Source organism: Nerophis lumbriciformis, linkage group LG27 (genome assembly GCF_033978685.3).
Source record: "Nerophis lumbriciformis linkage group LG27, RoL_Nlum_v2.1, whole genome shotgun sequence".
NCBI classification, from domain to species: domain Eukaryota; kingdom Metazoa; phylum Chordata; class Actinopteri; order Syngnathiformes; family Syngnathidae; genus Nerophis; species Nerophis lumbriciformis.
Window position 1 is genome coordinate 13,841,082 of NC_084574.2, and position 21,113 is coordinate 13,862,194.

At 38.6% G+C, this 21,113-nt stretch overlaps 1 protein-coding gene across 3 annotated transcripts in view; it reads right to left on the reverse strand.

The window, feature by feature from the left end:
- Nucleotides 1-21,113, reverse strand: part of LOC133570131 (uncharacterized) — a 79,571-nt gene that overhangs the window by 40,943 nt on the left and 17,515 nt on the right. For all 3 annotated transcript variants that reach the window (XM_061922821.2, XM_061922822.2, XM_061922823.2), the window contains 23 exons: nt 18,617-18,729; nt 18,304-18,537; nt 18,148-18,222; nt 15,317-15,567; nt 14,409-14,490; nt 12,078-12,221; nt 11,797-11,990; nt 11,466-11,626; nt 9,196-9,308; nt 8,947-9,123; nt 8,828-8,859; nt 8,585-8,682; nt 6,736-6,758; nt 6,628-6,649; nt 4,673-4,700; nt 4,521-4,599; nt 4,291-4,437; nt 4,001-4,212; nt 3,307-3,407; nt 3,107-3,225; nt 2,855-3,034; nt 680-720; nt 502-599 (listed from right to left, as the gene is read on the reverse strand). In XM_061922821.2, the coding sequence (XP_061778805.2) occupies nt 502-599; nt 680-720; nt 2,855-3,034; nt 3,107-3,225; nt 3,307-3,407; nt 4,001-4,212; nt 4,291-4,437; nt 4,521-4,599; nt 4,673-4,700; nt 6,628-6,649; nt 6,736-6,758; nt 8,585-8,682; nt 8,828-8,859; nt 8,947-9,123; nt 9,196-9,308; nt 11,466-11,626; nt 11,797-11,990; nt 12,078-12,221; nt 14,409-14,490; nt 15,317-15,567; nt 18,148-18,222; nt 18,304-18,537; nt 18,617-18,729 (2,724 nt within the window). The remainder of the gene's footprint in view (nt 1-501; nt 600-679; nt 721-2,854; nt 3,035-3,106; nt 3,226-3,306; nt 3,408-4,000; nt 4,213-4,290; nt 4,438-4,520; nt 4,600-4,672; nt 4,701-6,627; nt 6,650-6,735; nt 6,759-8,584; nt 8,683-8,827; nt 8,860-8,946; nt 9,124-9,195; nt 9,309-11,465; nt 11,627-11,796; nt 11,991-12,077; nt 12,222-14,408; nt 14,491-15,316; nt 15,568-18,147; nt 18,223-18,303; nt 18,538-18,616; nt 18,730-21,113) is intronic.

A 21,113-nucleotide genomic window follows, 5' to 3' on the forward strand; every position in this document is an offset into this window, starting at 1 on the left:
TAAATGAAGTATTGTTGCTGGTTTTTGAATGCATTTTTAAAGTGATTTAGAGGTAGATTTGATTGCTCCATTAGCTGCATTGCTAGCCACCAAGAACGACCCGATATTTACATGTTAGAATGCGAAAAAAAACCAAAACCATTTGTCTTCTTGTCTCTCATAAACATTGTAATCAATAGGCAAAATTCCCAAAAAAGTGCAGTTCCCTATTGAATAAAGCATCCTCGGGTTGTTGCAGAATCTTTAAACAAGATTTTCTATGTGGGGAAAAAACAAAATATCGTATTTGAATAGTTATTTTCTCAATTTTAACATTTTAGGACTAGAATAGACAAAATATAATTATTCATGCTAAAATGATGATTAGTCAATGGCTACAAATAAGTACAAACGTAAATAACTCTTAAAACTCGGGACATTTCTAGAAATAGAATCTTGGCAAATGGAAAAAAATTTGCGGGGTAGCAGGGTGTGTTTTAAAAGATCTGGTTTGCACCTCACCAGGGGGAATGAGTTTGGACAGCTCTCTCTTTGTGTCCGTGATGATTGACGCCACATTGAGTGGAACTTTCACCACAGCCAAGTCCAGTCTGGCAAATCTGTAGCATCATTAAGGCATGAACATTACATTCCTACAACTCATTTTAAGTGAGACAAAGCACGTCAGGTGTGAACTCACAGTGTTTTGTATGAGGAACAGGAAAAGTTTCCATTGGAATCCTAGGAAGAAGAAAACTTAGTTACTGACGAGAATCTACTGTGTCTTCAAACTATAAATGGATTAGTACCTTGTAGGGTTGTATGGTACACCGGTATTAGTTTAGTACCGCGACACTAATGAATCATATTCGGTACAATACCGCCTCTGAAAAGTACTGGTCCGCCCTCCCCCTGGGCCCCCGTCGTCGTCACGTCATGACATTGCTGGTTTACGAGCAGACGAGCATGTTCGGCAGCGCACAATCACGGAGTACTTACAAGCAGACACAGTGTGTAGACAGAAAAGGGAAAACGGATGCATGTTGGCTTAAAAACTAACGATAAAGGTGAAGTTATAACACTGAAACGAGGTGCTTTAAGTTCGATTAGTCTTTCGCCCCTATACCCAGGTCGTACGACCGATTTGCACGTCAGGACCGTCATTGGAATCCTAGGAAGAAGAAAACTTGGTTACTGACGAGAATCTACTGTGTCTTCAAACCATAAATTGATTAGTACCTTGTAGGGTTGTATGGTACACCGGTATTAGTTTAGTACCGCGACACTAATGAATCATATTCGGTACAATACCGCCTCTGAAAAGTACTGGTCCGCCCTCCCCCTGGGCCCCCGTCGTCGTCACGTCATGACATTGCTGGTTTACGAGCAGACGAGCATGTTCGGCAGCGCACAATCACGGAGTACTTACAAGCAGACACAGTGTGTAGACAGAAAAGGGAAAACGGACGCATGTTGGCTTAAAAACTAACGATAAAGGTGAAGTTATAACACTGAAACGAGGTGCTTTAAGTTCGATTAGTCTTTCGCCCCTATACCCAGGTCGTACGACCGATTTGCACGTCGGGACCGTCATTGGAATCCCAGGAAGAAGAAAACTTGGTTACTGACGAGAATCTACTGTGTCTTCAAACCATAAATTGATTAGTACCTTGTAGGGTTGTATGGTACACCGGTATTAGTTTAGTACCGCGACACTAATGAATCATATTCGGTACAATACCGCCTCTGAAAAGTACTGGTCCGCCCTCCCCCTGGGCCCCCGTCGTCGTCACGTCATGACATTGCTGGTTTACGAGCAGACGAGCATGTTCGGCAGCGCACAATCACGGAGTACTTACAAGCAGACACAGTGTGTAGACAGAAAAGGGAAAACGGACGCATGTTGGCTTAAAAACTAACGATAAAGGTGAAGTTATAACACTGAAACGAGGTGCTTTAAGACATGACACAGTTCGCCCTCTTGTGAAACTGTGTCGTCACAACTCCCTCCACCATAACATAGCTCGCGGCTAAAGTCCAGCCCCAGTCGGCAGTATTTTAGCTACTTCTAAATCACTAATCCTGGCCTCCATGGCGACAAATAAAGTAAGTTTCTTACAAGTATCATCCCTGCAGGACGAGGAATAGCTAAACATGCTTCACTACACACCTTAGCTCATCGGCGTCACAATGTAAACAAACGCCATTTGTGGATCTACACCTGACATCCACTGTAATGATACCAAGTACAGGAGCGTATCTAGTCGATACTACTATGATTACGTCGATATTTTTTGGCATCACAACATCTTTTGTTTTTTTTTAATTTACATAATGTTTATAAACTCAGTAAATATGTCCTTGGACACATGACGACTTTGAATATGACGAATGTATGATCCTGTAACAACTTGGTATCGGATTGATACCTACATTTGTGGTATGATCCAAAACTAATGTAAAGTATCAAACAACAGAATAATAAGTGATTATTACATTTTAATAGAAGTGTAGATTGAAGATGTTAAAATAGAAAGTAAGCAGATATTAACAGCAAATGAACAAGTAGATTCATAATTAATTTTCTACTACTTGTCCTTAATAATGTTGACGAAATAATAGAATGGAAAATGACACAATATGTTACTGCATACGTCAGCAGCTAAATTAGGAGCCTTTGTTTGTTTACTTACTAATAAAAGACAAGTTGTCTTGTATGTTCACTATTGTATTTAAGGACAAAATTGCAATAAGAAACATATGTTTGATGTACCCTAAGATTTTTTGTTAAAATAAAGCCAATAATGCAATTTTTTGGGGTCCCCTTTATTTAGAAAAGTACCGAAAAGTATCGAAATAATTTTGGTACCGGTACCTTATCAAGATAACCAAGAAGGCGTGCGAGAAATTCAGGGATGCTCTTCTGCTCCTCGGGTGATTCAGTCAGTTGATCAAACAGTTGGTTGATGATAACACCCTGCTCAGGAAGACTGGGAAGCTGCAAGAAGAGCAGCTGCACTCGTTGTGTTGCAGTCAGAAGTGGAAGCGCTTCTAGCTAAACGCACACAAACAAAAATATTAGGATGATGTTTGGCGGTCAGAAAGTCATAACAGACATTGGCCTCACAGGGTCGAACTCTGGGTTAAGCATCAGGATCTCTTGGAGAGACAAATACTGGGAATATGGACCCACGTTGTCCATCAACCACTCGGCACTGCTGTTGTATCCGGAGAGACAGCCAGGGCCTGCACACCATGTAAAAACATTTTAAATATTAATATGTTTTGTTTTAAAATATTAAAAAATGAAATAAGTGACGTGAGCACCTGAGTGGGGACGAGACAGAAAACGCTTGATAAATTCCTCCAAAATCAACTGATCCCAGAACGAGTCCACGCTGTTAAAGGTTTGCGCGAACGCCTGCAAACTGACATTGAAATGTCATTTAGTGTCGTTAGTTTTTCCCACCAACTATAATTTGCTACTGAACTATCTAATTATCCAGGAAAAATACATAAAATCCCAATTGAGCTTTTAAAGCATGTCATAAAAGTTCACTCCATTGCAAGTGGACGATAATATGCTAGCTAACCTGTAGCATGGCTGGAGCTTGTTGGTATGATTTACCCATTTAACATCTTTAGCTATTAGGATTCTAGATGTCTAAAATGATCAGTAATATTGGAAAAAATACTTAAACTTGGGGGGTCTACTTTTGTACACTTAAGAGTCACAATTAGCTATTATATTCTTCAAAAGTAACCATGAAGTGTTCACATTACTAATACGCTAACTATTAGCATATCATGTGTTGCCATCATTATAACACTTATAAGACTTTTGCGGCTCCAGACAGATTACTTTTTTGTATTTTTGGTCCAATATGGCTCTTTCAACATTTTGAGTTGCCGGCCCCTGCTTTAGACGTTAGAGCAGGATGTTGATACGTAAAATACATGTATTCTTTCCAAACTTGCTGATTGAAATTTGATAAAGGGCTTACTTGACTGCTTCGCTTACATTTGTTGATATGCTTGACAGCTGAAATTCCTGAGGCTCAGACATCGCAGGAAACTCGGCGATGCCACAGGCAGGAAGCGTGCGAGGCGCCTGGAGAACCACTTGGCGATGACGGTGCTGTTATTCAGCTGTTCATCACTCAGCATTGCCAGTCGGATCTCTCCGATCACATCCAAAATGGCTTGCATTGACGCTACAATCTCATTTATAGGCTGCAGAAAGACACACGACTGTGACTCATTATCTTTTTTTAATTGATCCTTTTCTTTTGTTCGAATTGTTTTATGAACCTTATCAGCCAGGATGTCCAAAGCCGGATCCAAGACGGCGTTATGATTAGTGAGCACGATCTTCCACAGCGTTACGGAATGCTTGCTTACGTTGGACACACCACATGACATCAGGGATGCCAGCTGATTGGCCGTGAAGTTTGGCAGCTGATTGTGAGACGGGTCAAAAGGTCAGTCAATCTTAAATCAGCAAAGAGTAGAATTAAAAAAAAAAAAAAAGAGTCACCTACCTTTGCACAAGCATATTCCTCCAGGGTGAAGTCGCAGGGGACGTCCGATGATGTGTCAAAGTGCAATTGAAGCTCAGAGCTGCGAGAATAGCATGTTAGCACAACAACAACAACATGGCATGCAGCATTGAGAAATATGAGTTTTATCTTACCTGTTGATTCCTTTGCAGACGTCAGTAGCTGCGAAATTGCATACAGTTAAAATTATTTTTGTATGGTGGCCAGGTGGTGCGTTTTTTTCAAAGTATTTCTTCAAATTGTGAGTCTTGAGAGTGTTTATTTACCTAACTGCAGATAGTCCTAAGTGCTAATGAGGCACTTTTATTATTGGAAAACATAATCATTATGATTCATTACCTTAATACGCATCCTAATAAATATCTAAAATATATATTTTTAGGACTATCAATATTAACACAAACATTATAGCATTAATTGTGTACAAACGCATGTTAATCACAGAGTTTATTTTGACCGCACAAGCTCCTTTACCTTAACCACGGTTGGTTACCTGAAAGGCAGCGAGGGTTGTTATACAGTCAGTGATCAGGTTAACTCATACAAAGATGAGTGAGGAGACTCTAACTGGTGTGCTAGGTGGCAAATATGACTTCAAAACACACTTTAGATAATTACCTAAATTTGAACCTAAAATGACTAGCATTGAATTTAGCCTTTAAAAATGTTTGTGTATTACCTTCTGACAATACAATTGCTTTTGTGTCAAAATATTGGGGTCTTTTTTAAGTTGATTTAAATTATGCAAGCGAGTAATAACCTGTGATTAATCATGAATAATCCAAATTCAAACGTGTGATTAATCCATCCATCCATTTTCTAAAATATATCATTTGACAGCACTAATGTTAATATATGATTAAAGGGGAACTGCACTTACTTTGGAATTTTGCTTAACGTTCACAATCATTATGAGAGACAAGAACACACATATCTTTTATATTTTTAAGGATTATAAAAATGATTTAAAAAAAACCTTGCAAGATGCGGCTAATGGGAGTCACCGTTGTAGCCTTCAAAGCCCTCTAAAACAACTTCAAAACCTTCCAACTTTTTACATACACACTGCAAATATGTCTACAATGTAGTAACAGACACGTTCATAAAAATATGTAATATGTACAATAATCACCATATTTTGGCCCTTTTAAGCATTACCAGAATGTATTTCATCAGTGCATTTATTTCCGTTCCCATAGTAAAGTACTTCCAACTTTCGGCAACAAAAGTGTGTTCCTACTTCCAGGAAAAAAAACGTGTGTGTGTGTTTAAATCATGGCAGACTTGATAATAGACGACAAAGATGGCTATTTTTTGACAAATTAGGATTCACAACCTTATCTTTTTGAACCTGAATATAAGAACTTCTGGTTATAGAAGCAAGCACGAAGAGAGGTTTAAACTTTGGAGCAGGTGAAAGCCAAGAGAGCTGACTTGAAGTAAGACTTGGAGTCAAGCTCTGTCGACATAAATGGAGTGCCCACCCAAAATAAACCGGAAAAAAACCTCCCTGGTCGCTAAAGCTTGGTTATTGTACAGGTTACAGAACGTAAATGAAGTATTGTATGCGTTTTCTGCATTGCCAGCCACCGAGAACAAGCCGATTATTAAATAAAATTGGAATGCTAAAAAAACAACTAAAAAAAAATGTTGTCTTCTTGTCTCTCATATGGATTGTGAACGATAGGAAAAGTTACAAAAAAGTGCAATTTACCTTTAATGCAATATTTTTATGTAAATAATCTCGTTATTTTTGAGTGCATTTATAAATAATACAAAACATTCAGGCAATACTTGTATTTGAAAGTGTTTCAACTTTGATCCAAAATGTTTCTTCTGTTTAATGAAAAGTTAAATAAAACTGACTAGGAGAATGAAGTTGTAAACTTACAAAAAAGGTATATATATTTTTTGTCAAAAACATTGACACTAAAGGGGAACTGCAAATGTTAGCCTGAACAATTCTGTAGAGCTACAGCGCATTTTAGTGTCTGGTAGGTAGTTAAAACAATTTTCTAGTTGTGGTGTTTTATCATGAAACTCATCATTCGGGTTGTTTAATTTATAATAGAAGAAGTTCACAGCTTACCATTGACGATGTTCAGATTGCACTGTGGATAAAACAATATGGTATCAATTTTACTTAGATTTAGATTTCCATCAGCTAAAGTCACTGTGTTGATGGAGTAAATCTTACCAGAATTTCTTTCGGCAGACAATCTGGAATAAAAACATAAATGTTCAGCTACAGATTACATCACATGGACAAAGATAAGACCTTCTGGAGAAAAGTTCTGTGGTCAAATGAAACAAAAATTGAGCTGTTTGGCCACAATACCCAGCAATATGTTTGGAGGAGAAAAGGTGAGGCCAGTAATCCCAGGAACACAATGCCTACCGTCAAGCATGGTGGTGGTAGTATTTTGCTCTGGGCCTGTTTTGCTGCCAATGGAACTGGTGCTTTACAGAGAGTGAATTGGACAACGAAAAAGCTCAGTCTCAGGCAGCATTACTATATTAGATTAAAAGATTGTAAAGGTGACTTAAGGGTATTATTTCATGCCAAGAGGTCCCTCACAATATGCAAAAACGTATTTAAAAAGTCGTAAATAGATTTTGTATGCTCTTTCTATGAAAATATTTCATTTATAATTTGTGTTTTCTACTTTGTGGAAATTAATTTATCGCGCTCATGTATTTTTTATTCAAAAGTACTATCTATCTAATCCGGTGTTTCCCAAGCATTGTCCCGGGCACATTGTGGGCTGCGAAAAAAATATCTGTTTCTCAGCTGTGGTCCGTATGGGCCGCAGCGGTACTCAGTTGTAATACACTTTTCCACCACATGTGGCAGTAATGACAATCTCAAACAAACAGAAGAAGTCTGGAGCTAAAGTCATACAGACGTTTCTTAAACGCATAAATTATAACTAAAGTGGTGAAGCTGTATTTTCATTTGCACTTTGATTTATTATAATCTAGTTTATGTATTTTAGCACAATACTTGTCAGTCATTTATGAGTCCCTTCTTAAGCAGGATATTTGGTTAGTAATTATTTTTCAGCCTGACCTAAGTCTAAGGTTTACGTGTTAGATAAATATTAACCTTTGGGAGTAACACATGGTTTCATATAATTTCACATGGTTGTAAACAGTAAATAGGTTAGATTAATTGAGTGCAATTACAATCAAGAGTAAGATTACTAATTCAGTCTTAATATTTGTGTGGGCCCCTCAGTAGTGAAACAGTTGGGCTCTCCTGTCAAAAAAGTAAAGAACCCTTGATCTAATCCAATGGTGTCAAACTAATTTTAACTCAAGGGCCGCATGGAAGAAAATCTGTGCACACACTGGCCGGACTATTAAAATCATGGCATTAAAACTAAAAAAATAAAGACAACTTCAGATTGTTTTCTTTGTCTTACTTTGGCCAAAAATAGAACAAACACATTCTGAAAATATAGAAAAAAATACCGGCAGCGGTAAAGTTTAGATCCATTAAAGAAAGAAGAAAGTGAATGAATGTTTATAACTGAATACATTTACAAATGCATAAAAATTGTGTTTTCTTTTGTATTTTTTTTTTTATGAATTAAGTAACATTTATGACAACCTTTTTCCAAAACACAATACAGAATGTGAGATATAACAGGATAATCCATACATTTATCATTTGTTTTCAAAACGGTTACAAAAAAGTGGGACCTTAACAATTTACTGTGGGACCCCAATTTTATGACTTGATGGGATCCCTGGGACCCCATTTTGAAAATTCCTAGCACCAACACTGACGGAGTATTGGTGCATGCAAAACGGCAGCAGGCGGCTGTGGCCTGCGGGCCGCTTCTAATACTAATCAAATATCATCCTGGGGGCCATAGATCATTCCTTCAAGGGCATGACCTGGCCTGCGGGCCTTGACTTTGACACCACTGATCTAATCTAAACATGATAAAAAAAGTATTTTTGTGTTTAAAAAAATATATGTTTTAAAAAGATTATTCAGGTCAATTAAATAACACAAATGTTTGTTGAGCTTTGTTTACCTCGTGGGGCAATTCGGATAAATATGTCCACTGCGGCCCTGATGTGTGGCTCCAAGTCAGGAGGAACGGACCCAATGATGCTTTGAAGACGCTCCAAACTGCACAAACATACCAAAAAAATCCAATAACAATAGCACTTGTTCCTTCAATGTAAAATCCTTTGATTTACATGTTGAAGTAATAACAGCAGCCACTTCCATTTGCTGTAGATTATTCCGATATTTATCAATAATGTATACTCACATAGCTATGTAGGTAGTACAGGGAGGATTGGTCTGCCGAATAAAAAATGTCATAGTTTACCATACTGATGGTTCAATTCTGCCGAGTCATCACCATCGGGCCATCAGAGCAGCAGTTACCATTTCAGCCAATGAGATCATGAATCCAATGACGTGGAGTAGCTTTCTCTCTCTGGGGTACTCCAGCAGGAAGTCAAACACCTCCTCGATGACCACCTCCTTCTCGGGTGGCGTTGGAAGAGGTAGGATCATCATCTGGGCCATCTGTTGCGGAGAAAGGAGATCCAAAACGTCCAGCTAGAAAGGAGAAGAGGTGATGAAGGTTAACTGATGAGCGTTTACTTCATTAAAAGGTCAGATCCGACTCACTCCTGAGAAGTATTGGTTGAGGTTATGGAAGTCTGTCACGTTTGCGAACTGCGAGAAGGAACCGAAATTCTTCAACAGCCACTCTCTGCTGTTATTGGCTGAGAAACAAACATCTGAAACATACATACAAGTCATTCAAATTATAATTAATCTGTTTAGAACAGGGGTTTATATATGATTTAGATTTTTTTTTTATCTTGATGGATTGAAAATGAACACCAATGTGAAAAAAAACAACAACATTATGATTTGTACAATTTCAGAATGTGCTTGTTCTATTTTTAAACAAAGAAAATAATTTGAAGTTGTCTTTATTTGTAAGCTATTGTGCCGTGATTTTACCAGTCCGGCCCACTTGGGAGTACATTTTTCTCCATGTGGACCCCGATATAAAATTAGTTTGACACCCCAGGTTTAGAATGAGAACATTTGTATGTGCTGGTGGCATTGAAAAATGTGGAATAATTACCTCGCGACAATATTAGGAAAACATTGTCTTATTGTTACAAACGTGTATTTGCAATGCTAATTTGCCTCATTGCGCAAATGAAAGCATCATTTTTGAAAAGATGTACATTGGATCAAAGTCGTAATTAGTTGAAGTAGTAATAGTTTCTTAACTGTTGTATTGTTTTTAATGTGTCGTATTGAGGTAAATTCCTACATCTTCACCTTTATCCAGATGCTCACCAACATCGAATACCTTTTTTCCTTGCAGTACTACAAACTTGAATGGAAATTGTCTTTATATCCTTTATCTTATTTTTTACCAATTTCAAATAGATTCATAATTTTCAAAACTCGATTAAAAAATTGTTTTAAACCAAAATTACCATTATTTTTCTTTTTATAAGAATTCATTTTTAAAAAGACATTTTTAAGCCATCTTTATTCAACACAAATGATGACTGTTTTTTCCTGATGAAGCTTAGGTCCTTTAATGTGTGCAGCAATCTGTTGGAGATCTTTTTTCAGTCTGTTGTGGCCAGTGCCCTGTACTTTGCAGTGGTTTGTTGGGGGAGCAGCACCAGCAAAAGGGACTTAAACCGGATTGACAAACTGATCTGGCAAACAGCAAGCTTACACTTGCATCGCATCTCATAAGCTTGACAACACACTGTGTCCAATATTTTCACAAAGATAAAATAAGTTGCAACAGTTGCAGTGATAACATAACATTTATAGTAAACAGGCTGCTTAGCTTCCGAGATCGGATGAGATCGAGTGTGTTCAGGGTAGTATGGCCGAAAGCCGACCAATTTTGCAAAATGTACCTACTTAAATCCAACAGTGGGTAACATTATTGTTTAGCCTACAGCCTAGCACGCATGCGCACACTAATGTTCTGTTGAAGCCGGCCAAACTATTTGCACGCAGTTGGAGGCGTTTGTGTCAGTGAGGGACAGGAGGACACTGGAAAAACTGCTCGCCGTCATGGACAATCCTGCCCACCCACTAATTGAGGGACAGCGGAGCTCATACTCCAACAGGCTCCTTCAGCTTCGTTCCCACAGTGTTTGATTCAAGAACTCGTTCATTCCGCACTCTATCCAGCTGTATAATCACTCACCATACAGCGAATAGATGATATCTGTCTATTACCTGACTGCTTCTGTTAGCTACCTCTCTTTGTTTATAATGTATATTTTCTGCTGGATCTATTCTCTATTTCATGCTGCCCTTTTTTCTTTTTTGCTGCAGTTGTTACATATACTGTAATATTGTACATGGTAATTGGGATTTGTTACATATTGTATATATTATATAGAAATATAATATAATATAATAATATACTATATCAGTATATATTATATGTTACTATATCAGTATATGTTATATGTTATATTTTATAATGCTACTATAGTACATTTTTAGTGTACTTACTACTTGCATTATCCTTTCCATCCTTTGAAACTGAGCTACTGTGTGGAACAATTTCCCTTGTGGATCAATAAAGTTTGTCTAAGTCTAAGTCACAATGGAGCTTTTCTTATCTATAACCGGTTTTGAAATAAGGTTTATTTATTATAATTATTATATGAAATAATACGTTGCGAGAATTGGTTTGAATCCAAAATCGTGTTCAATTGAGAATCGATTCTGAATCGAATCATCACCCCAGGAATCTGAATTGGATGATTCGGATCGAATCGTTAGGTATTCAAAGAGTCACACACACTCCTAATATCCTTTGCATAATCTGTATTGTTCCTGGGTTTTTTTTTTTACCATATCAAAATAAGCACAGAACATTTGTTTTGTTTACCAACCGGACATGTTGTGATGAAGTCCAGAAGATCTCTTCATGAAGCGGTAGATGAAGGTACTGTAGATGTTTTGGCGGTACTCTGAATCGGAATGGTACACTGAATCGGGATGGTACACTGAACTGGATTCCCAGTCACTCATGTGTTGGCTAAGGAGAGCAACACTGCACAAATAGAGCAGAATATTCCACATTATTATTTATTACTAATATTAGTGAGCCATCTATGTACAGTATATTGGATCTGTCCTTGGTCAAGTGTTATCATAGGGCAAATTTTCAAATAGCTCTTCGTCAATGTTTCATCACAGTAAGGAAAAAATCTGTCAACTCACATAGTTTGGTAGGCAGGACACGAGAAGTTCTTGTTGCTGAGGCAGAAAAGCAAGTCATTGGGAATTTTGGGCAGGAGGGGCATCAACTTTACATAGAACCACATGGTAATGAACTCCGGGTCTTCCAGGTTTTCCATGACAGCGTTAGCTTCTTCAAAGATATGCCTGAAGTCATACGACACCTCTGCGAAGTTCTGCAAACACAAAAAGAATCAGTGATATGTCTCATATTTGGCCATAATCTGCATGGAAATCACTTGTATAGAGTTTTTTAGACTCACTGCTGTGGCAAACTCATTGATCAGTAAGTTGAGGCGGTTCGTCAACTCCAAAATCAGCCTCATAATGTTCCCCTCAGTCAGAGTCAGGTTGGTTTTAGCGGCACAGTGCATAATGTGGGCCACGTTTTCTACCGCGTCCGTCATCTGCAGGCGACAATGACGACACAGGGATGAGGAATACAATACAAGAACTTTCGGTTCTGTGACCATTAATACGAGTTAATGAAATGCTACGTAATACGACTGTAGTTGTGCTAACAGATGTCTACTAAAAGCGGCTGTACGCACCACATTAGAGCAAAACCATCACCTCAGACTAGAGCTGTCCTATCTAAGTTTGTAAGCATGAACTGATGAAGCCTGTTCATATGAGAGACAAACGTCTTCTAAAACAATATGAATAGTCCTGTTGCAATCGATTCAATGCCCTGAGAATACAATGGCCTTGATTAATGATACACAGCAGGTACATTCAAATGGCGGCCCACCAAAGCTTTTAATTTGGCCCGCCGAACAACACACAAATATGCTTGATAAAACCATTCAAAATAGGGTTTATCACGTATGCAGTACTCCCGCGACTAAGCATATAACAATAATAATAATAATTAGCTTTATTGTCTCCGGGGAGAAATTTGTCTTGGACATCAAGACACAGCGTTTTACATACATACATACATACATACAGTGACGACAGTGAACAGTGCGCAGGTATATCAGTTAGGTATGAGATCACACATTACACTCCCCCCGTGTTGCACACCTCCCGTATTGCACTATCCCAATATTGCACTATCCCAATATTGCACTCCTTATTATTGCATCCGGTTATTACAGTAGTTCTCTGTTGTGAAGTGCTTTGATTGCCAGCAAGACTAAGGAAAATGTATACCTGTTGAGTTTGTATGTTGCTGTTCTGTACCATTTACCATTTGGCATCAACACAATTTCACTATGAAGTATATGGTGTGGGTCATGGGTGATTTTAAGATCCTGCTTGCTCACGGTCTTGTCGAAAATATTTCTTGAAGGGAACAAGGGGGCATGCCAATTATTTTACCAGCCCTCTTGATAAGGTTGTGAAGTTGGGTTTTGAGTTTGACAGACATATTTCCAAACCAAGTGAGTGGTTGAAGTAGCACGTCATTCAAGATAACGGACAAGTGGTTTATCCAGTCACAAACAATGATTTTTTTTACAAGGCCCCGCCTTCCTTGTCTCCCCTAGAGGGGGGGTGGGGGGTGGGGTGGGGGGGTGGGGGGGGGGGGGGTTACCCACATATGCGGTCCTCTCCAAGGTTTCTCATAGTCATTCACATCGACGTCCCACTGGGGTGACTTTTTCCTTGCCCTTATGTGGGCTCTGTACCAAGGATGTCGTTGTGGCTTGTGCAGCCCTTTGAGACACTTGTGATTTAGGGCTATATAAATAAAAATTGATTGATTGATTGATTGATTGATTCTGAAATACATCTCCTATTGAGAAGTCCCAGATCCTTGTGTGGAGCTCAGCAAACTACAAGGATCTGGCGAGAGTCAGGTTAGAGATGACATAACGGACGACAGATTCAATGCTTGCCTTATAAAACAACATCATGATATTGCGTCACATTGAAGTGGCAGTGGGTGAGTAGAAGATGGCACTATCGACCCTGAAAATCTGACTTTTAACAGTGACTGGACAAGTATGAATCTATTGAAATTGCTGACTTTGTGACGCTTTTGTATTTGTGGTCTTGTTGTTTTTGGCTTTTTAACTCTGGCGATCAAAACTGGTGAATTTGACCAGCAGAGGGCGATAAAGCTACACTTTAGGTTTAATCATGGTAAACCAAATGTGTGCAATGTTTGCTGTGTATATTAACACTAAACCTTCTATTTTATTTATGTCACATACACAATGGACATTATGTATGTAAATACACAATGGACGTTATACTTTTGTAATGTTTATATTTTCAGTCTTACAAACCTAAATAAAGGGTGATGTATAAAGAAATAAAACTGAGGAAGAAAAATATTTCCAAAGAAGGAATATCGATCATCAACAAAAATGTTTCTTCATAGGTCTCGCTGCACACGCTGGAAACAAGTAGCGAGGGCAGAATAATTAATTTATTGACAGTGCAGTGTGAAGGCTGATGTGTTTACCTTGTAAAAAAGTAAACACAGTCTCAAAGGAACATAACCTGCAGAGGCACTTTCTAAAGAAACATCCACATTTTGATGTCTGCCCCCTGAGACTTTGGGCTCTTGAAACCGCGGCCCTCTTCATTATATAGTTGAATAGCCCTGGTATACTGTAAAGTATAATAAGAAAACAATGTTTTACCCCACAAGGATTCCCATTGAGAGTGACACTGCACACATCCTGGACTTCATCAATTTCATAGTCAATATGGTGATCCATTTTGCTGCAAGACAAGATAAAGTATAACTTATTAAAGATACCTTGTGGAGGCCAAAGACCTTATGACACCATTTCAGGTGACTACCTCTTAAAGCTCATCCAGAGAATGCCAAGAGTGTGCAAAGCAGTAATCAGAGCAAAGGGTGGCTATTTTGTAGAAACTAGCGACCCCGCGACCCCAAAGGGAATAAGCGGTAGAAAATGGATGGATGGATAGAATAGACAACATGTTTTCAGTTATTTCAGCTTTTTTTGTAAAGTACATAACTCCACATGTGTTCATTCATAGTTTTGATGCCTTCAGTGACAATCTCCAATGTAAATTGTCATGCAAATAAAGAAAACACATTGAATGAGAATGTGTGTCCAAACTATTGGCCTGTACCTCTAGAATTACAATATACGATCATTTTACAACAGCAAAAATTGCAACATTATTCTTACTATATAGCAAATATTTTTTGACAATAGTCAAAATATGACTAGTAAAGTGTTAATATTTTATGAGAACGCTTTGAAAATACTGCAAAGAGTCACTCATTTTACAAAAATAAAGTCGTATCATAACAAAAATACAGGTGCAATACAAATAAAAAAAGACGTCATTTTACGCGTATGAAATACTGTTACAAGAAAGAAGTCAATATGTTACAAAAGGATATGTTGCAATTTTACAAGAACGGTGTCAGGAAAATTATTAAAAAGGTATAAACTAAATTAAACGTTGCAGTTTAACAGTTTAAAATTCTCTCTAGAATCAAAGATCTAAAAGATAGTTACAATGATTATGTTTCTAGGCTCCAGGTGGCGCTAATAAAAGCTGGACTTACTACATGTAACAGAAGGCGAGCTTGAGGCGGGGACTCCTCAGGGACTGGTCGTCCTTGGAGAACCTCCGCAGAACGGGCATCACCACACGTAGGTACCAGTCCTCTATCTCTGTCGTGTTGCATTCCGGCGTCTCCACGGGATCAAGTGGTTGCGGAGGATCCCTTGGTTTGTAAATACTGGCCATCTCCGCCAGTGTCCAATTGAGAAAGAACTGCGTCATAGTGCTGCCTCTTATTTCAGACACGTTCCTCTGGAAGATGAACATTTATATTTTTGTACGAATGTAGGAATGATACATTTATTGGGTAAGAAAAATCATTGATAACCTTTATTTATTTATTATCATTATTATAAACATTATTGTTATATTCAAATCCGTCATTACAAATAATAATCGTAATAAAGTTACTTAAATACAGTGGTAACTCAATTTAAGCGTTCCCCAACCTAAGAGTGTCTTCAGATAAGAGCTGTCTGTGGGCTAATTGTTGTGCTTTCAGTTGCAAGGAAACATTTGAGATACAAGCATCCCCACCATTAGTTGGCGTGGAAAAAATGTCACAGTGAATACCGTAAGATCTGTCGAAAACATCCACTCTTACTTACATGCGATAGCTTATAGCTAGATATTAACTTTGTTTTCCAACCATGGGAAGGAAGAAAGTGTGTGTGAAGGACAGTGCTGAGAGGAAGAAGCTACGCTGATTTGAGATACAAGGGTTTGAGTTGAGAGCTCTGTTAAGCTTACTAAAAAAGTATTGTTTACCATATATTCTTATCAATACATCCTTTTACTTATTTATTTAATTATTTTGTATTACTTATACGAGTAAGATACGCTATATACAAACCAATACATTCACATCCATAATTTTTTGGGGGGAAATTATAATACTTCAAAATCTTTTTGTGTTTATATGGCCCGAGAAAGTCTGTAAATAATAAGCGTCAATTAAGTACTTCGTCTTCTCTCACTAAATGTACTGCATTTTGACAGTAAAAAAAAAAAACATGGACTGCATGCATTTGCGTAACTTCTGAATATTGCAACAAATATTGTATTATGTTTTTGTTAAGATACAAATAAATGCTTAAATAATTGCTTGACTCGTGATTTTAAAGCAAGATATCCTTTAAATTGTTTACTGTAAATATGACAATAGATTTTACTGTAAAAATAAGTAGCTCAGTTGCCAGAAATACCTTTTTTTTTTAAAGTGTACCTTAAAGGGCAACATTATCACCAGACCTATGTAAGCATCAATATATACTTTGATGTTGCAGAAAAAAGACCATATATTTTTTTAACCGATTTCCGAACTCTAAATGGGTGAATTTTGGCGAATTAAACGCCTTTCTAATATTCGCTCACGGAGCGATGACGTCACAACGTGGTGTCACATCGGGACGCAATCCGCCATTTTCTCAAACACCGAGTCAAATCAGCTCTGTTATTTTCCGTTTTTTCGACTGTTTTCCGTACCTTGGAGACATCATGCCTCGTCGGTGTGTTGTCGGAGGGTGCAACAACACGAACAGGGACGGATTCAAGTTGCACCAGTGGCCCAAAGATGCGAAAGTGGCAAGAAATTGGACGTTTGTTCCGCACACTTTACCGACGAAAGCTATGCTACGACAGAGATGGCAAGAATGTGTGGATATCCTGCGACACTCAAAGCAGATGCATTTCCAACGATAAAGTCAAAGAAATCTGCCGCCAGACCCCCATTGAATCTGCCGGAGTGTGTGAGCAATTCAGGGACAAAGGACCTCGGTAGCACGGCAAGCAATGGCGGCAGTTTGTTCCCGCAGACGATCGAGCTAAACCCCCTATCGACCCTAGCTTCCCTGGCCTGCTGACATCAACTCCAAAACTGGACAGATCAGCTTTCAGGAAAAGAGCGCGGATGAGGGTATGTCTCCAGAATATATTAATTGATGAAAATTGGGCTGTCTGCACTCTCAAAGTGCATGTTGTTGCCAAATGTATTTTATATGCTGTAAACCTAGTTCATAGTTGTTAGTTTCCTTTAATGCCAAACAAACACATACCAATCGTTGGTTAGAAGGCGATCGCCGAATTCGTCCTCGCTTTCTCTCGTGTCGCTGGCTGTCGTGTCGTTTTCGTCGGTTTCGCTTGCATACGGTTCAAACCGATATGGCTCAATAGCTTCAGTTTCTTCTTCAATTTCGTTTTCGCTACCTGCCTCCACACTACAACCATCCGTTTCAATACATTCTTAATCTGTTGAATCGCTTAAGCCGCTGAAATCCGAGTCTGAATCCGAGCTAATGTCGCTACCTGCCTCCACACTACAACCATCCGTTTCAATACATTCGTAATCTGTTTAATCGCTTAAGCCGCTGAAATCCGAGTCTGAATCCGAGCTAATGTCTCTATAGCTTGCTGTTCTTTCCACCATGTTTGTTTGTGTTGGCTTCACTATGTGACGTCACAGGAAAATGGACGGGTGGTTAAAATCGGGCACTTTGAAGCTTTTTTTAGGGATATTGCGTGATGGGTAAAATTTTGAAAAAAACTTCGAAAAATATAATAAGCCACTGGGAACTGATTTTTAATGGTTTTAACAATTCTGAAATTGTGATAATGTTCCCCTTTAAAAAAAAATCAAATGCATAAACAATTTTGTAATACTATCATGGGCAGCCATACAGTAACGGCCCTTAATTAAAAAGCTTTAAAGTTTTGTTATAGTACTTATTACTAAGTAAAGTATCCTGATGTGACTTACTGTATGTATTACTAAAAAAATAGTTTTCAAAATTTAAAATTGAGTATGCTACAATCATAATGAATGAATGTTTGTACCTGTTTGGTGAACCACACAAAATCATGAACGAAGCTGCCGATGGGTTTGACAGCCATCATGATGCCTCTGATCACCTGGTGGTGGGAGAGCATCAACAGTTATGCAAACAAACAGTTTTATTGAGAGTAGCAGTGCTAGACCGTAGTAGAGCAGACCTCCCCCAGGCTGTTGTGAGGGGATGCTGGTAAATATGGGCTGTCAGTGGGCGGGGGAGGATACGAATGCCCGGGCCCGGTCCGGTTGTGGTTTCCTCCATAGATGCCCGGTGGGCCATCTGCCATCAAACTGTGGAATACGAGGTGAAGAGAGCCGTTGCTCAAACCTCCCACCTCGGGCCTCAAAAGCAGCTCGGCCTTCTGCTGCGAGGACAGCAGGTTAAGAACTTCCAGCTGTGTGCAGAAAAGAGATGGAGGCATGAAGGATGGAAATAAGTAAACCCAAAGCGAAAGGACGGACAACAGGACTCACGCCATCGAAGATGATGTTGATTGTCGAGAGGTCGTTCATTCTGGCCATAACACTGAAGGCACCAAAATTCTTCAACAGCCAGTCTTCACTGCTCTCGTTTGGATGTACACAACCTGCATGGAAAGGCAACAAAAACTGATGAAAAAAATCTGCCTTTAAAGGTAACCTGTAATGCAAAACCAATTGTTTGTTGTACCTGCTTTTGTGTATTTGGCATCTGCATAAGTCCCAAAAATGTGAAAATAAACCATGGAGGCATGGTGGAAATATTTATAAAAAAATCTTGCCTTCCTTCATACTTTCTCTAAACGGGTCGTTTGTGATGTTTTTTCCAGTTGTGACGTCAATAGATATCTCCATAAATGAGGATGTCGTTGTGGCTTGTGCAGCCCTTTGAGACACTTGTGATTAAGGGCTATATAAATAAACTTTGATTGATTGATTGAGATACCGCAAAATTGCCACACAGCGTGAAAAACCTTAAAGTTGTCCACCCTTCTACAGGTTGATGCTTTTTAAAAAAAAGAACGTAAAAAAAGTTTTACAGCTTTTACAGATAGTTAAAAGGCCCTCCCACACAGATCACACACAATTTGTACATGCTGTTTGTTAAAAAGCCGAACTTTCTCCACTCCTTTTTCAGTGTTGACACCTTTTTAGACAGAACAATGCAAAGGCAGAAAAACGGTGGCTTTTCCCGACATTCATGGACAGTTTAAACGCTCTTTTTTACAGAGAGATTCCATATCATAGCCGTGACAAAACCACAAACATTTATCTACTTTTGCCTTTGCCTAGCGTGACGTATAAAATACACTGCAGAAAGATTGTTTTTAACACAACAGTAAGAAAAAGTGAGTGTTTATCTTTACACTCCTGCCCCATCTTTGTGGAACACCCTTACACACAGCAGCCATGCTTTGACTGTACCATCTGTGTCAATATTATCTATAGAAGACAGAATAGATGAAAAAAGTTGATAAAATAAAAACATTTTTTAATCTTCTTTAAAATTTTACGTACAATTTATTTTAAATTTAACCTGTTCATGATGCTTGTATTAGGTTAAAGAGAAAGAAGTTAGATCAGGTGTTCTGGCGACATGTATTCCCTCGTGCAGTGGTTCTCAACCTTTTCAGTGATGTACCCCCTGTGAAATGTTTTTAAATTCAAGTACCCCCTAATCAGAGCAAAGCATTTTTGGTTGAAAAAAAGAGATAAAGAAGTAAAATACAGTACTATGTCATCAGTTTCTGATTTATTAAATTGTATAACAGTGCAAAATATTGCTCATTTGTAGTGGTCTTTCTTGAACTATTTGGAAAAAAAGATAGGTTTTTATTTATATTTATAAAGGATTTTTGAATTGTTGCTATTTTTAGAATATTTAAAAAAAATCTCACGTACCCCTTGGCATACCTTCAAGTACCCCCAGGGGTACGCGTACCCCCATTTGAGAACCACTGCCCTAGTGGAATTCATGCATCTGCACATGCATATGAATCCAAGGAATGGGGAACTGTAGTCGCGCATTGAAATAATCTTACATGTGAGTACAATCGTTATGCTAAATAAGGCTACATTTGTTTTTATTTTGCCATTTAACGAACAGTGGAACGTCAATTTACGAACCCATCTAATTGCAAACTTTTCGATTCATGAACTTTTCGATCGAGCCAAATGTGCCTCCGTGTGCAAACCATGTCTCTGTGTACAAAAGTTTCATTCATTTTGTGTCCCGCCGAAAGACAAAAAGCAGGTCGCAGCCAAGTTTGTGGGGAGGCGGCGCCATCTACATTTTGTCCATTTTGCCAACTATGAGTCCCAAAAAGACAACAGACCAGCGTGGAATAAAGAAGGGAATCGCTGTAGCGTTAACAAAAAAATATATATATATATTTGCAAGGAGTACTTGAATGGCGCTCACAAGTATAAAGCAGGCTTCGTGGCACAGCAAGTTTTAATTGTGACGAGACCGGACTTTTCTGGAAAGAAATGCCAAAGCAGACTCATTTTACACAAACAGCCCTTCACCCCTGATCTCTTTTTTCCCCTCTGTCATTCTGCTCCTTTCTCGTCAGCTCCTCCTTTGCCGATGTTAATGTAAGTGGATTTTATTGTAGCAATATGGTTGTTAAAGTTAAGGATTTCTGTGATTTCTGATTGATTGTAAGGGCACCATAGGGACTTATTTGTGTGCGCGCGTGTTGGAAGAGCAGCTCATATGAAGGACAGGGGGGGGGGGGGGGGGGCGAATGTCCCGGCAAGAAATCTGCGTTCAAAGAACTCCGGCTTATTGGTGATTCCCAGAGCCCAAAAAAAGTCTGCGGGCTATAGAGCGTTTTCTATTGGGGCTCCAGTACTATGGAATGCCCTCCTGGTAACAGTTAGAGATGCTACCTCAGTAGAAGCATTTAAGTCCCATCTTAAAACTCATTTGTATACTCTAGCCTTTAAATAGACCCCCTTTTTAGACCAGTTGATCTGCCGTTTCTTT